General features: G+C 37.8%; 1 protein-coding gene across 1 annotated transcript in view; it reads left to right on the forward strand.

Annotated features, from left to right (window-relative positions):
• LOC149265032 (vacuolar protein sorting-associated protein 52 A-like) overlaps positions 1 to 16,301 on the forward strand; it is a 296,453-nt gene that overhangs the window by 236,022 nt on the left and 44,130 nt on the right. The window contains exons 16-17 of the mRNA XM_089429097.1: positions 14,052 to 14,102; positions 14,301 to 14,480. Coding sequence (XP_089285223.1) covers positions 14,052 to 14,102; positions 14,301 to 14,480 — 231 coding nt within the window. The remainder of the gene's footprint in view (positions 1 to 14,051; positions 14,103 to 14,300; positions 14,481 to 16,301) is intronic.

Consider the following 16,301-nt stretch of genomic DNA (forward strand, 5'->3'; position numbering starts at 1 on the left):
CTCTCGACGAGAGGAATCTAGGAAAAATATCAGCAACCATAAATGAGGCGACCCACATGGAGTTTGGCCCTAGTTGCCAATTTTAACACTCCCTTTCAACTAGGGAGAACTCCATCTGCACTCCGTCTGACCGTCGCTACTATCCCAACCATCAAATGCACTGCCCTGCACAGCTGGTCCTGCTCTGCCCTGCTCAAACTATGAAGAAGAAGAAATGATCGGGGATGTATCATACCATCCTCCATTGACCCGAAGTCAGTCTCAGAGTGTGTCATAACACTATCATTGATCCCAGATCAATGGAGGTCATCCTAGCATAGGGAGTATGGTAGGTACAACGATGCGTCAATCGATAGTACTACTATGGTTCCTAACCTCATTTCCCTACTCATTGATCAGATGAGAGGTACTTCCCATGAGTCCCAGACTGCATGGGTAGGATGCCTCAACAGGAGAACTAATCATCCTGTCCACAGGAGAATGAATCATCCTGTCCAACAGATGCCACGGAGAACTAATCATCCTGGCCCACAGGAGAACTAATCATCCTGTTCCACAGTCGCCATGGAGAACTAATCATCCCGGCCCATAGGAGAACTAATCATCGTGTTCCACATTCGCCACGGAGAGCTAATCATCCTGGCCCACAGGAGAACTAATCATCCTGTTCCATAGTCGCCACGGGGTGTCATAGAGGAAGGTTGAACCTTTCCCCTATACATAGTGCACCACCAGGGGATGGTGAGTCACCCTGTGGTCACATGTCGCTTCAAGAAGTACCCCGCGCCCCCTCGGAGCTTTCAGAGCTCAATACATCATACTCGACCCTCATAAGAGGGTCTCTGAACGACTCCAAGTCGTTCTCAGAAAGTCAAGAATTTGACCTTTCCCAGGGGATTTTTCAAAATGTCGGCGACCTGTTCATCTGTACCGATATGTTGGAGCCTTATTGCTCCCCGCTGCACCATATCTCGAATATAGTGGTACCTGATATCGATATGCTTGGAGCGATCATGGAATATGGGATTTTCTGAATCCCACTCTGGTTGTCACACAGGATCACGGTGGTATCCAATGTAAATCCAAACAGCTCACTAAAGAGCTTTCGCAACTAGACCGCCTCACAAGAGGTCATACTAGCAGCAATGTACTCTGCCTCGGCGGTGCTCAAGGCCATCGACTTCTGCTTCCTGCTCATCCAGGATATTGAGGCAGATCCCAAAGAGAAACAACACCTTGAAGTGCTCTTACGGTCCTCCACACTGCCTGCCCAATCAGCATCGGTATATCCAAGTAGTCTCACATCTCCAGTAGTGTATCTCAACCCATGAGTGATCGTGCCACGAAGATATCTCAACAGATTCTTAGCACCAATTCAATGTGTGTGGTGAGGCTCAACCATATGTTGACTCAACCTGTTGATTGCAAAGCATATATCCGGATGGGAGTTCACCAGGAACATCAATGCTCCGACGAGTTGACGATACTCGGTAGCATTTCGTAAAACAGGTCCGGCAGCACTACCGCTTAACTTCTTGAAGTCAAGCTCCATCGGGGTAGTTACGGGTTTGCAGTCCACCATACCGAATTTCTCCAATATCTTCACTACATATTTTCCTTGAGATAGGAAAATCTCCCCTAGCTTCTGCCAGACTTCTAGTCCTAGGAAATAGTGCATCAGTCCTAGGTCCTTCATCTCATACTTAGAAGCCAACTCCCTCTTACATTGGTGAATGAGAGGGTCTGCCCCTATTAGAAAGAGGTCGTCAACGTACAACACCAGTATGAGAGGATTGTCATCTTCAACCTTAAAATAAAGGTTTAGGGTCGACTTCACTCCTAGTGAATCCCAGCTTCATCAAGTAGCTATCGATCCTTTCATACCATGCTCGGGGTGCTTGCTTCAGCCCATCGGGGGCCTTCTTCAACCTGCACACATGAGATTCTCGATTATGAATCTCAAATCTTTCGGGTTGCTCCACATAGACTTCCTCTTTGATCGAACCATGCAAGAACGCAATCTTGACATCCATCTGATGTAGGTTCCATCCTTGCGAAGTAGCGAGGGCTATGATCCAGTGGATGGTGGTATATCAGGCAACAGGTGCAAATATCTCATCATAGTCTATACCGTCCTTCTGAGAGAAGCCACGAACGACAAAACGAGCCTTGTACTTTTCCGCACTTCCATCAACTGCATGCTTTATCTTGTAAAGCCATTTCGAAGTGACAACTACTTTGTCCTGGGGTCTGGGGACCACATCCCAAACATTGTTTTTCATGATGGACTCATATTCCTCTGTCATAGCATCCTTCCATACTTGATGCTTGACAGCGTCAACGAATGATGAAGGCTCATTTTGGTTGATCATGCTCATGATGGTCAGGTATCCCTGATACCTGTTCGACTTGTTACTTTCCCGAAAGGTTCCTCTGGGTGCAATGTGTCCTTCAGCATCATCAAGTGTCCCCCTAAACCATGAAGGCCTCTTCCTAGAAGAGGAAGGCTCTTGCAGAGGAGGATCAATAGGATCCATAGGTTCTTCCACATCGGGCATCGTCTCGTCTTCCTTTTCGTTCGGTTCTCTGGTGTCAGCTTCTTTAGATCCTCTTAGAGTAGGAAGATTGTCAACTTTGATAAGAGCCATATCTTTGTCAAAGGTGACATCATGGCTAATTTCGACTTCCCTTTGACCAACCACATAGATTCTATAGCCCTTAGTATTTTTGCTATAGCCCACGAAGATTCTTTCAAGATGCACCCAATTTATTCCTTTTCTTCTTCGGCACATGAAAATAAACAAGACTTCCAAAAATTCTAAAATGAGATACGTCAAGTTTCTTACTAGTGAGCATTTCCTCAGGAGTCTTGGAACCCAATGCTTGATGAGGGCATCGGTTTTGTACATATACGGCAGTATTTGTAGCTTCGGCCCATAGAAACTTCGAAAGTCTTTGATCATGGAGCATAACACGTTCAACTTCCACAATCGTACGGTTCTTCCTTTTCACCACACCATTCTGCTTAGGAGTATATGGTGTAGTAGTCTCCCTCTTAATGCCAGCCTCTTTGCAAAAGTCATGAAACTCATTGGATTCATATTCAGTCCTATTATCAATCCTTAAGATCTTGATCTTCTTTTCGGTCTGATTCTTGATCAAGGCTTTGAAGTGCCGAAACCAGGAGAACACTTCATCCTTCTTTTTCAAGAAGTATATCCAAGTCTTGCGAGAATAATCATCTGTAAAAGTGAGGTAATATAAATATCCTCCTAGGGAGTTCACAAGCATCATACCAGATATGTTTGAGTGAACCAACTGCAATATATCGGAGGTCCTGCTTTGGCTTGAGGGGAATGGTCCCCTTTTGAGCTTTCCTTCAGCACATCCTGGACATACACCTTCTTGCTCTAATCTAAACTCGGGCATCCTGGTCACCATTTTTCTCACATCGGGTAGAGCTTTATAATGAAGGTGAGCAAACCTCTGATGCCATAGTTTGGACTGAAGAGATGTGTCACAAGACATGACACCCAGTGGACTTCCTCCGACCTGATATAATGAATCAACTTGAAACCCAAGAGTGAAAGCATCTTTAAAGTTCTTTTTCCATACACGGACCTTGCCATCGCTGAAGGCCACCTTGTAGCCTTTGTCTTACATTGCCGAAATGGCCACCAGGTTCTTTTTGAGATTAGGTACATATAATACATCTTGTAAATGGATTGTATTTCCCTGATTCAATTGAAGAGTGACATTCCCTACACCTTTCACGAGATATTTTGAATTGTCCCCAAGAACAATTTCCAGGTTGGTCTCCTTCTCTACCAGATTAGAGAGAGCTTCTTTGTAACCAGTGAAGTGCCTTGAGGCACCACTATCAATAAGCCAATTTCCCAGCGAGTCCGGGGGAGCAGTAGTAGAGAGAGCCGCTGGTAGATAATATTCATCTTGCTTATTGTTAACAACGTTAGATTCATACCTGGAGTTTCTTGCCTTCTTGAAGGGTTGTCCTCTTCCTTGATTTCCGACATTTCTTTTACCTCTGCCATTTGACCTGCCATTCCTTTGATTTCCTTGAGAGTGATTTTGATCATCGTCCCAGTGTGAGTCCCTTTTATCAGGGCACTCCCTCTCATAGTGGCCCTTTTTATTGCAATTGTAACATCGTCCTTTTCTTCCACCCTTCGGTCCAGCCTTTCCTTTGAATTTAGCCTTGGAATTGTTTCTTCTTTTAGCATGAGAAGAAAAGGTAGAGGGATGACCTTTAAGTACGGGCATTTCTTGCTCTTCCATCCTTGTTTCTTCTTGAATGCATCTGGCCATCAATTCCTCAAATCCAGGAATTACATTATTGTTGAGAAGAGTAGTCTTGAATATATACAATTCAGGTGGTAGTCCTCCAAGAGTTGTGAGTGTCATTTCCCTGTCAGGAATTATTTCCCCAATATATAGGAGATCGTTCTTGATCTCGGTGATCCTTAAGAAATATGCTTGCATACTCTCATCTTTGCCCTTCTTAATTTCCTTCAGCTTATTTCTAAGGAACAAAACTTGATTTGCATCATTAACTTTAAATAAACTCACTAGTCTATCGTAGATTTCCTTGTAGGTGGTCAGCTCGGAAAACATAGGCCACCATGCGCTTGTCGATAGAGTTTCGGATGATATTCCTTGCTTTGACTTCTCCCTTTGTCCACTTGTTTCTAGCAGCAGCGGATGCATTTGATGGAGGCTCAACAATTCTGTCTCTCACATGGTCCAACATTTCCTGCTCTTCTAATGTTAGATCGAGAGACATCTTCCATCCGTGATAGTCAGACTTCTCACGGAGTTTGTTTTTAGTAGGGAAGTGTGTTGAGGATCCCATGATTTCTTTAAGAGAGCCTTGCCAACCTTCTCTTTGGTGATTGCTCTTGCTCTTGCTTGGGCTTTGTCTTCACCTCTGCTTTGATACCATGTTGAATTATGGTATGGTCTATGCTTAGAACAATTTACTTATTTTTCTTCTTATTACCCACAGATTAGCAATCACATATACATAAAGTGTAGATAGAACATTAAATGATTAACAGAAAACAAGCCAAGACAAGAGACACAAGATGTGGCAGCTAGCCAGGGACAAACCCCAATGCGGGGAAACCCTTTGATCAAATCTTCTTTTATCTTCAATAGTTCAGTAGAGAGAAAAGCACAAAATCAGAATTCTGTAATTTTATATTAGCAACAACAAATCCTAGGTCAGCAAAGTCAAACTTGGTCAAACGAGTGGAAATTGACCTCCAATATGTTTGGTCAATTTTTGGCCAACTAGCTTTCAAACAGCTTGAAGAAATAGCCCTTGAACAACCCCAAAAACGCAATCAAACTGTAGTTGACTGAAGTCAACTTGTTGCCCCAAACTAGGGCAGTCAACGCCGGTCAAAACAGAGGTCATATCACCTCGGTTTTCGTGCCAAAATCTACGACCTGCCTAGGAGAGGCAGCCACACCAAATCCGCACTCCTAGATGGTCAACGCTGGTCAAAGAGATGACCTACAACCTCTGCGTTCTTCTTCCTTCGTCTGCCTTGCCCTGTTGCGTATTCTTTTCCAGCCACACGTGAGAGAGAGAGAGAGAGGTTCCTTTGATACGTAGGAGAGAGAGAAGATGAATGATTGGATGAGTTTCAAATGACTCAACGTCTCTTCTATTTATAGGAAACGCTGGGCATGTGTGCCACACACTTAGCTGTTGGCCGACCTTGATTATTTGTCAAGTAATTAGAAATAAATTCATATTTCGAAAAATACTTGTTGGAATCGGATGATCTTTGGATCAATCGTACACCTCTCGACGAGAGGAATCTAGGAAAAATATTAGCAACCATAAATAAGGTGACCCACATGGAGTTTGGCCCTAGTTGCCAATTTTAACATACCTGAAAACCACACCTTGTTGAAGAAACTTGGTTTAAACTTGATTTTTTTGCTTGGGATGCTAAATTCCTTCACTTTTCACCTTTGTTGCCCTTGTAGATGAGTTCTCCTCCTCCTTAGCTCTCACCTCTGCTCTTTGTCCGCAAAATGAGAGAAAGAAAACTAATTTTGACCTTTAAAATTGCTTTTCCGTGCGACTCGACGATTTTTACTTATTAGCTTGTGATTTTTTCAAGTTGAAAAATCATCGATTTTATCGGCTGGGCGAAAAAATCGCAATTTTCGCAACATTGGTTCATTTCCTTTGATCCTATTCTCCTCCCAATTTGGCCACAACCATCATTTTGTTGCTACAAACCAAACCCTTGGCCTTGTTCGAGTCCACTTGGGCTTCTTTGTGGTCCCACAAACTTGAAATTCCAATCTCACAAAGGACCCTTAGAAACCCTTTTCTTTTAGAATTCCTTGATCTTGGGCACCTCTTTTCAAGTAGCACTCCTCAAACCCTAGGTCTAGGTATCCTCTTAGCCCTTCTAAGAGAGACACCCATCTTGCTTCTATAACAAGTAAGCCCATTATCTAAGCCTCTCTTGTGAATAGGCTTTAAGAGTCACCCCATATCCTATCATTGATCGATTCATTCTAGTGATTCCTCTCGTATCAGGACTCCTCCCATCGGTGAAAGTTCGTAAAGAGCAGGGAGCTTTAGTTGAGGTGACAATGGGCTATTGCTCCATTGTTGCCACTTGACCTAGTAGTTGCTTTATATAATCCCCTCCTAGGACTCCTGCTAGTTTGAGCAGATGTGATTGATGTATATCGTTCTCATTGTACTTTGTATCTCAGTTGAACAATTGATGTATATCTAATAGAAGAAGAATTTGGTTGGGCTTCCCCCTTGTGGGGTTTTTCGATGGTCTCTGACCTAACTCCTGGTGTCTCTATTGAGCATGCTTTTCTTTTGTTGTTCCTTTATTGTTCCCTTGCATTGTTGATGTTCATTGTTCTCTCTACATTATTGGTAATGATGTTATGATGTTATGGGGTGAATGTAATATGTAAATGATGAAAAGTTTGAAAATGCAATTATCTACAACAAAGAACAATCTAGTCCTAAAAATTAACAGGGGTCATATCTCTAGGTGCTCTTGTTTCAAAAACTTGTACATGTTTCCAAGTTTTACACAACTTAGCCTCTAGTTAATAGTTCAAATTTCTGTTTTACTTTAAAAACTCTTCGAATGTTGAAATTTTTACACTTCACACCTAGCCCATGGGAGTGCTCCTCCCTTTGTCATGTTATCCTTCAACCTAAACTTTATTGAAATATCAACGGAATCATCTAGATCTCAAATATAATATTATTTAATTACATGGATGAGAACATAAGTTCTTGAGGACATTCTAGAGACCTCTTTAGTTTTGGGTTTTCCTCAACCAAGATAATATATATCACAAACAGATTTGAATTGGTCTATGCTAACTTGTGTACCATTATTGAAGGAACTCCCCTAAAGCATTATGGTTTGACTTTGTTTTAGGGTTCTATGTCTACTTGTCACTTTCCCCTTAGTAGCTCTCCTCAAGTTGGTTTTCTTCTAGAATGTTTATTCTTTGAATTAGCCACACCAGCCCAGAGATATCAGACTGTTCTTCTTATTTGCAAACATAAACCTTAAAAATGCCATTAAAATATCCATGATAGTTCTAGAATAATGGGCACTCCCTTTAGGTTGGATCTTTTTCCACATGTGAGGGTCTCTAGATTGCAAGTGTTCTTATCTTCTGAAGGGCATGCCTTGTTATTGCTTGTACATCATGCGAAACACCAACTAAATGATATGTAATGCGTCCAAATACATAACGTTGCCTTGGGAATTGTGTGATGCATTGGAAAACGCTCCTCAAGGGAAGAATATGTATCAAAACATGTGGAAACAACCCTTTCATCATGATACATAGCTTGGGACCTCAATTTTTCTTGCCCACTATTGGTAACACATCCTTCATTTTAACTTGATCATGCTCCCCCTGCTCAATCTCTTGTACATTATGTGTACGTTGGATTCACGGAGCTGGATTCATTAAGATTCAGTTAGAATCCAATTGTGAAGCAAATCTCAAGCGAAAGATTGCTGAAAAAACTTTAAAATTCATATTGTACAACTTGAAAAAAACCTTGAAATTCATCTCTAAGACTTTTTTTTACTTTTGTTTACTTGTATGGACTTCAGATTTATGGTCATGAGGGTTCTCCTATTGCATGCAGTTTTCTCTCGACTTTTCAGATTATGCAATGTGTGGGTCTTTGTAATGACCAAAAGTCGTATACGCAACGAAAATATTATAATACTTCGTAGATAAAGACATCCATTGTAGGACAGCGTTTGTAAATTGTATATTGTATAAAGAATTGATGTAGGATGATTACAAATGATAATGAAGGCCCTCTTATATACCCTAGGCAGGTGCCCTTTCACGAATGGTCATGTCTCTAAAACATGCCTCTTCATTACTAACTAACTAATCATTAGTTAATTAATTATCGTTTATTATTATTATATTTATATTTACATTTATTATTTTATTATGAATTATATTCATAACATAGCCTTCCCCTTCAAAAAGCTTTGTCCTCAGAGCTTACTGATGAAAGACTTGATTTCTTTTTCTATTTCGAATGTCTTCCCGTCTCGGCATTGTCATCTTCGTTGATACTAGTTGATATGATCCTCTAAGTGACAAACAAAACTGTCACACTGAGAAGGGATTAGACCATCCTAGATTGATTTTCTGTGGAATCAAATTTTGTGATGAATAGCTATCACAAGATTGCATTCTGCAAACTTCAGTATCCTTGGGAACATAATTTTGTCATTTATTTTCTGAGTGATACTTGTACGTAGCTTGATTGGAAAGTCTGCTCTTGTGATTTGGATGTCGATACATAGCTCCTTTGGTTTGGCTTTCCTCTATCATATTAGTGGTTGATTCCTGATTTTCTTCAGGCGCTGTTGTTGTTAAGTTGGCGACTGAATCATCATTTGGAATGTCCATTGTTTGGATTGCAGCTTCTGCATATGTTTTAACTTCTCTAGATTCCTCTTCTTCCTTACTTGTGATATTGACTGGATCAATATTTATTCCCTTATCTTCAACTTGGACTGAAATGACTGACGACTTCAATACTTCACCTTGAAGTTGTTCTAGCTTGTCATTCAACGATTTCTTGTCATTTTAAAGTTTTTTTTATTTGCGTAAGTAGGGTTTGGTTATGATTCCTTAAACGTACAAGTTCATCCTTTTCTGAATTGTTGACTTTATTCTTAGTAGCTTCATCATCTTTTAAACTTTTGATTTGTTCTAATAATGTCTGATTAAGGCTCTTAAAACGTAAATTTTCTTCTTCTTGTTCTAATAAACGCTTCTTGAGTTCCTTCTTTGTGGCTTTGGCTTTCTTGACTTGTTCGAGTAGTTTTTCATTGTGATCTCTGAGGCGCGAAATTTCTTTGTCTTTATTGCAGATGGCTTCTTCAAGCTCTTTTTGCTTCTTTTTTTTTGTTATCTTGAAACATCAAGTCTAAGACATCCTTGAAGTCTTCTACTGAAGATGTTATTGATTTTGATTTACTTGTTATGTCTCGAAATGTGACCATCTTCCACTTATAAGGAAATGTCAAATCTTGTTTCTTAAACCAAGGTTGATCAAGTATGATGTCAATATCCATCTTTACAACATGAAATTGAGATATGTACTCATAATGACCCATTGCCACTTGTAAATCACTAATGTTATATTGTTTTTGGTCAAAAATATTTTTCCTTACACCAATGCTTAGCTTTAGAATTAATAACTGATTTGCCAAGTTAACGTTGATGTAATTTTTATCGTTGCTTGTGCTAATAGCGATATTAATTTCTATTCCTTGGATACTTCTTTTTAATGTAATTACTCTATGATCCGTAATTGAAAAACCTTTATAGGAAAATCGTCCTTCCTTCATCAGTTTTGAATTAGGCTTCATTTTGTTTATCGATAATTTTCGTCAGCGACACTGATATGTTCTTCAAAAATGGACTTCTTTTGTGTTTGTCGAAGAGCTTAGGGTTTAATGATAACCCTTCTTTTTTCTTTGATTGTCTATCTTAATATACTTTTTTTTTTTAATTTAAATAATTAATAATTTTTTTTTAAATAATTTTTTTCTCTAATTTTTTTTTTTTTTAATAAATAAATATTTTCTTAACTTTTTTTTTAATAATAATAATAATAATTTTTTATTTTTATTTTTAATACTATTATATATAACTAAATTAAATTTATATAATATGGTTTATATATAAATGAATTCAATTTAAACTATATTATAATACTTTAATATAGTTTAATAATTTCGAATGCAAATAAAACGTGATTTTTTTGTTGGTTTAACGAATGTGATTGAATGGGATCCAATGGATAGATGCGATGGGTCAGGGTTCCCCTGTTGAATGCACCAATTAAATGAGAATGTGTATCCACCGAACCACAGGCAGTCAGGGTCAACAACGATGTGGTAATGCAGAGGATGTGAGGGACATGACCAATGGATAGCGAGGGGTAACACAGAGGAACAACAAACGATAAGGTGGACGTAGGGTTGTCAGAGGGTTGGTGAGTATGACATGGATGAGCAATGGATGGAAGGGGTCACGCAGCGGGGACAAACAGGTTGCAGCGGGTGCGACACGATGGAGAGCAGCAGCGGTGGACGAGGCTGTAGAAAAGGGTCGACTGTTGTACACAATCGGGAATTACGGAAGATAGGGACGAATTGAGGATATGGCGAGAGTGATTTGCTGGCGAATCGGGTGAGCACAATCTTTCAGGGATGTCGGCCTGTCAGCACTGTGGCTGTGTCAACCATCGGCTGATGGTGGTTCAGACAGCTCGTTGGAGAGTCGCAGGTAAGGTTTTATATATATTTATTTATTTATTTTTAATATAACTCCTTTTTTATGATTTTTTAATAACTTTTATTTTTCCTTGTTTTTTTTCTTCTATATATTGATTTTTTTTAATATATATAATTTCACCCTTTTTTTTGTAATATATATATATATATATTTTAATATATATAATTTCACCCTTTTTTTTGTAATATATATATATATAAAACAAGGAAAAATAAAAGTTATTAAAAAATCATAAAAAGGAGCTATATTAATAATATATATATATATATATTTTTTTTTTTTTCTTCTTAATATGTAATTTTTCTTTTCTTCAATGGCGAAAGGCCTGACAACGAATCCAATAGAATGGAGAATCTCCAACTGTGCTTGAATTCTTTGACGACAACAAGGTTGACGAATGGTTGATGGCTAAAAGCGAGGATCAGACGTGGCTCTAATACCAATGTAATGACCAAAAGTCGTATACGCAACGGAAGTATTAAAATACTTTGTAGACAAAGACATCTATTGTAGGACGGTAATTGTAAATTGGATATTGTATAAAGAATTGATGTAAGATGTTTACAAATGAGAATGAGGACCTACTTATATACCCTAGGCAGATGCCCTTTCATGAATGGCCATGTCTCTAAGACATGCCTCTTCATTGCTAATTAACTGATCATTAGTTAATTAGTTATCGTTTATTATTATTATATTTAAATTTACATTTATTATTTTATTATGAATTATATTCATAATAGTCTTGATTGGTTTGCCTTCGAGATAGCAGGTTTTGCCTCTGTGGTTTTTGCATACAAATTTATGCATAATCCTTCTCCATGATTGTTTGTTGTCCTCCTAGTGGCGGGTTATAAACTTATAAGTTTTTGACTTTGTGTGGGTGCTGGCTCATATGTTTTCCTCCATGTAGCCACAATCTTTGTGTTTTTCTCATTGAACCTCCACATTTGGGCTGCATTGCAACAATTTGGTAAAATCTAAAAAAATGGTGATTAGGTCATGGGGCTTTATCCTTGTAATATAATCATATCATTACTATGCATTCTAATAGATAACATATGGTAGCCATTGACTTTTCATTAGGATTAATAAAATTCCAATTAATATTCATAAGGATGAATATGCTTTCCAAGGCGATACCTTTTAGTATTTTCTAAGTTGTAAGAAATGTGGGACCCCCCATTTACCAGTCTCATTTCAGTATGGAAACCCCAAATTATGGTTGAAATGCGCTGGAAACACGTTTCAGCCTGGCTGAAACACATTTCATCCAGTTGAAACACACTTTTGGCAACAAACCCCATGTTTCAGTGTATGTACATCATGTTTTAGTGTCATGCTTATGTGGCACATGTGGGAATTGGTAATGATATACATATGATGGAAAATCACTTATCTTATCCTTAATCAATCTCAATTGTTTAATTTTTAATTTAATCACCAATATATATTTTTATTATTATCCTTATGATATTATAATATTATTAAAATGATATTCCGTGTCACCTCTCCTACTTGGCACTCAATCATGCCACTTCACATCTCTCTCTCCTTGATGGAAAATCGAACTCTCTCATTCAATGATACATTACTCTCTCTTCCTCTCTCTCTTTAATGCTCTTACACACCTCTTACACTCTCTTACACACTTTAATGACTTGTCATAAAAAGATTCCTCTTACACCTCTTTAATGCATATGTTACACTTCTCCTTAATGGCTCAAATTACTAAGGCATGCGTACTCCCTCTTGATGGCATGAGTTACTAAAGCAAGTGTACCTCCTTTATGGCATAAGTTACACTCCTATTTTGTCATATGTAACTCCTTCTCAAGGCATGGGAGTTACTCCCTCGTGAATTCGACCTCCTTGCTCTTCCTATATATTTGTGCCTCTCATCCTCTCTATTACTCACTTTGTGCATTGTGAAAGGAGAGTACAAATTTGAGAAAGAGAGAGTTAGAGACTGTAGAGAAGATTTGAGAGAGAGAGAGAGTCTCTTGAAGAGTAATAGCATCTTGGTGAGCCAAAGTAATTTAGTGTTTGCATCAGCTATTGCTATCAGAGATCTTCTTCAGATTTGAGTGAACTTCTTCGTTCTCTTATTGTATTATGTATCTCTGCTGAACAAATGATTTTTAATAGAAGAAGAATCTGATTGGGTTTTCCCCTTGTGGGTTTTGCCCTGATCATTGGACCTAAATTCTCTGTCTATTTGTGGTCTTGGCTGTCTTCTATTTTGCATATGATTTATATGGTGTATGTTCTATCTACAATTGCTCAATTAAAATTGCAGAAGAAAGAAGTTTTGGAATAAGTGATTGTTGCAGCATAGAACGTCAAAATTTCAACATTCTTGATTTTTGGGAGGTCACTTGTCGAGGACATTTCCATTTCAGATACGTGTTTCTGTTTCCCCGTACCATGCCACTTATATGTTTTTAATAATTTGCAATTTACATTTTAATACTAATATTTTAATATAATGCTTAACAATAAGATGTTAATTTTGTATAGCAGTAAAACTGTAAAACTAATGACATCATTAATAAGTAACACTAATAGTAATATTATTTATAAGTAATATTCTTAATAATGTTAACTTGGAATTCATATTTGTGGATGTATCTTTTATTGGAACTGTATTAGTAACATATACTCTCCTGAACATTTTCCGTACTGGGTTTTTTTGCATATGATTTGCTGTTTGTGTCTTTTATTAACTTGGGAATGCCTTGTAATCTGTTGAGAGCAGTCATTTATGAGATATAGGAATGGTAGCCATTAAATTAGTTATAGTATGGATTGCTAATAGTAATATCCCCGATAACTCTTTTTTGGTTATAAGTTATAACTGATAGTTCTAATATCGTGATTCCTGAGTGGTATTGATTCTTAATTCTTAATTTTCAATTTCTTTCTTAAATAAAATACTTCTTGTACATTCCATTTCCCTGCCGTAGGGTTTTCAAAATTTGGGAGATCTGTATCCATATCTAGATCTGGATCTGATCCATATCAGTATCCTGGTAACTTAGCATTGTGGAACTGGGTGGAACATGATCAATTTTATAGAGTACTTTTATAAAATCTTTATAGTGTCCTTTCCTTGGGATTTTTTTATCACTGATTTTACATGCTGACAATTATGCATTTGTTTTTTGTTTTTTCAGCTAATTATGTCAAGACGTCGTGTTCCATGCTTAGATTCATATTTGGACAAGGTCAACACTTTTCTTATGATCACAAAAGAATTTTCTCATATTCCTTTGTTCCGCAGGCATTAGATTTTGAAGACAACGTACATTTGTATGTTCAATGTGATGAGAAGACATTTACAGACAGGGCACAGAAATACTTCTTGTTCTTTTGCTTCACGTCTTTCAGCAATCTGTATCATAACTAGATGGTTTATAGTGCAGGTTAATATTGCTTTGTGGCCTCGTTTCAAAATGGTTTTTGACTTGCATCTCACTAGTTTGCGCAATGCGAATGTCCGAACATTATGGGAAGATGATGTTCATCCTCATTATGTGATGAGGCGCTATGCTGAATTTACCGCTTCACTTCTTCAGCTTAATGTCAACTATGGAGATGGACAGGTTAGTGCTATCACTACATGTTTACAATCAAATTCCTCCTTTATTTAGTGATCTTTTTATCGTACTTCTTGTTTCTAACCACATCAATGAAAATGTCCCTTTGTTTTTCTTAACCTGCTTTGGTACACCTAGGCCAGCTCTTGGATATTGATGAAGGCAATTAGGGATCTGATCTGGGGGAATTTCCCCCTGTAGAGACCCGACTATCTAAGGTTTCCTACTTAATACATCTTGGTTGGTTATTAGTGCAGTTTGATAGGTAAACCTGTGAATGTCCATTCTGTTGCAATTTTCATATGCTGGGGCCTAAAATGATACCTTTGGATTAAATAATGTGCCCCAAATATCTTATACTTGGCATAGATATTTTTTTTTCCCTTGAAAAATTTAGGCGATTAGGAGTCATTTCTTGATTGTTCTTAGTAAGAATTAAGATGTCTTCAGTAAACACAAAGAGAAGTAGTCGTCCAGAAAAGGTTTGAGAATATATTATTCACCTCAGAATAAATGAAAGAGCAATTAAAAGACCAATGTGCATTACAATGACTCAGTAACCATCTCTTTAATTAATCGATGTCTGTGCAGATTATCCTTGCTTATGTACATGAACTTGATACTAGATTATAAATTAATGTTTCAAATGACTATAACCATTTGGATACTCATCTGTTCATACCAACTTATTTAATACCTGGTAGTCAACAGGCATGCATTTGTTGCTACCCTTCTATCTTTTACTGAAATCTCTTATACAATATGGGATTCAGGTCACAAGATAAATACATTACATTAAGGACTCATTAATATACTTGACTTGATTTTCATATGGCTTGATTTGAATGGAAAATGTAACTGGTTCTTATACATTTCAATTCACACTTTTTGCTGCACATTCTAAGTGCTTATTAATCCACATTACTTGCTTTTTGTACTAGGGAAATCAAGCAGACAATGAAAACAAGATTCTTTGATATGGCTGTGAAGTTGATATCGCTGTAGCTTAGTATAGACAATAACTTGAGATAGTAAGACAAAGGCATATGTGACAACGAGACAATGACCCAAGTATAAGTGATACAATGACCTAAGGAATAGTGAGACGGTGATGGCAGTAAGATGAAGATCTATAGATACTACCTTATGTGACAATAATCTAAGGACAACAGTGTTTGACAGTGACAATGACTTAGGGAGATGACATTGAATTCAACATAGAGGGGACCTAGTATTTGGTGAATTTGATAGTAACCCTATATGATAGTGATTTTGACAATGACCTTATTGCAACAACCTTGACATGGCGGTAGACTTTGCTATTAGTAACAATGATTAGTGAAAGTATCTGACAGTGATATGATAACAACTCACTTGGAAACAAAGTTGTGAACTGAATTGGGTTGGCCATAAGAGACCTGATATGATTGTTGTATCTCATTCTCATTGTACTTTGTATCTCAACTGAATATTTGATGAATATCTAATAGAAGAATAATCTGGTTGCGTTTTCCCCCTTGTGGGGTTTTTACCTTGTCTTTAACCTAAATCTTGGTGTCTCTATTGTGTATACTTTGCTTTTGTTGTTTACTATTTCACTGAATTATTGTTCTCTCTACATAATTGCTAATGATGTTATAATGTTATGGGGTGAATATAATGTAGAGATGTTTATAAATGCAATTATCTATAACAGATAACAATTTAGTCCTAAAAATTAACACCGGAATGAGGATCTATTCAACAATTAATGCTCAAATCTACTCCCCAGAGGCTAAGCGAATTGTTTCCAGAGCTAGAGGATGGAAGGGCAACTCATCTGGAGGT

The sequence above is a fragment of the Pinus tabuliformis genome, chromosome 6 (genome assembly GCF_031772625.1).
Source record: "Pinus tabuliformis cultivar Carrire ecotype Pingquan chromosome 6, CPIR1, whole genome shotgun sequence".
Classification (NCBI taxonomy): Eukaryota; Viridiplantae; Streptophyta; class Pinopsida; order Pinales; family Pinaceae; genus Pinus; species Pinus tabuliformis.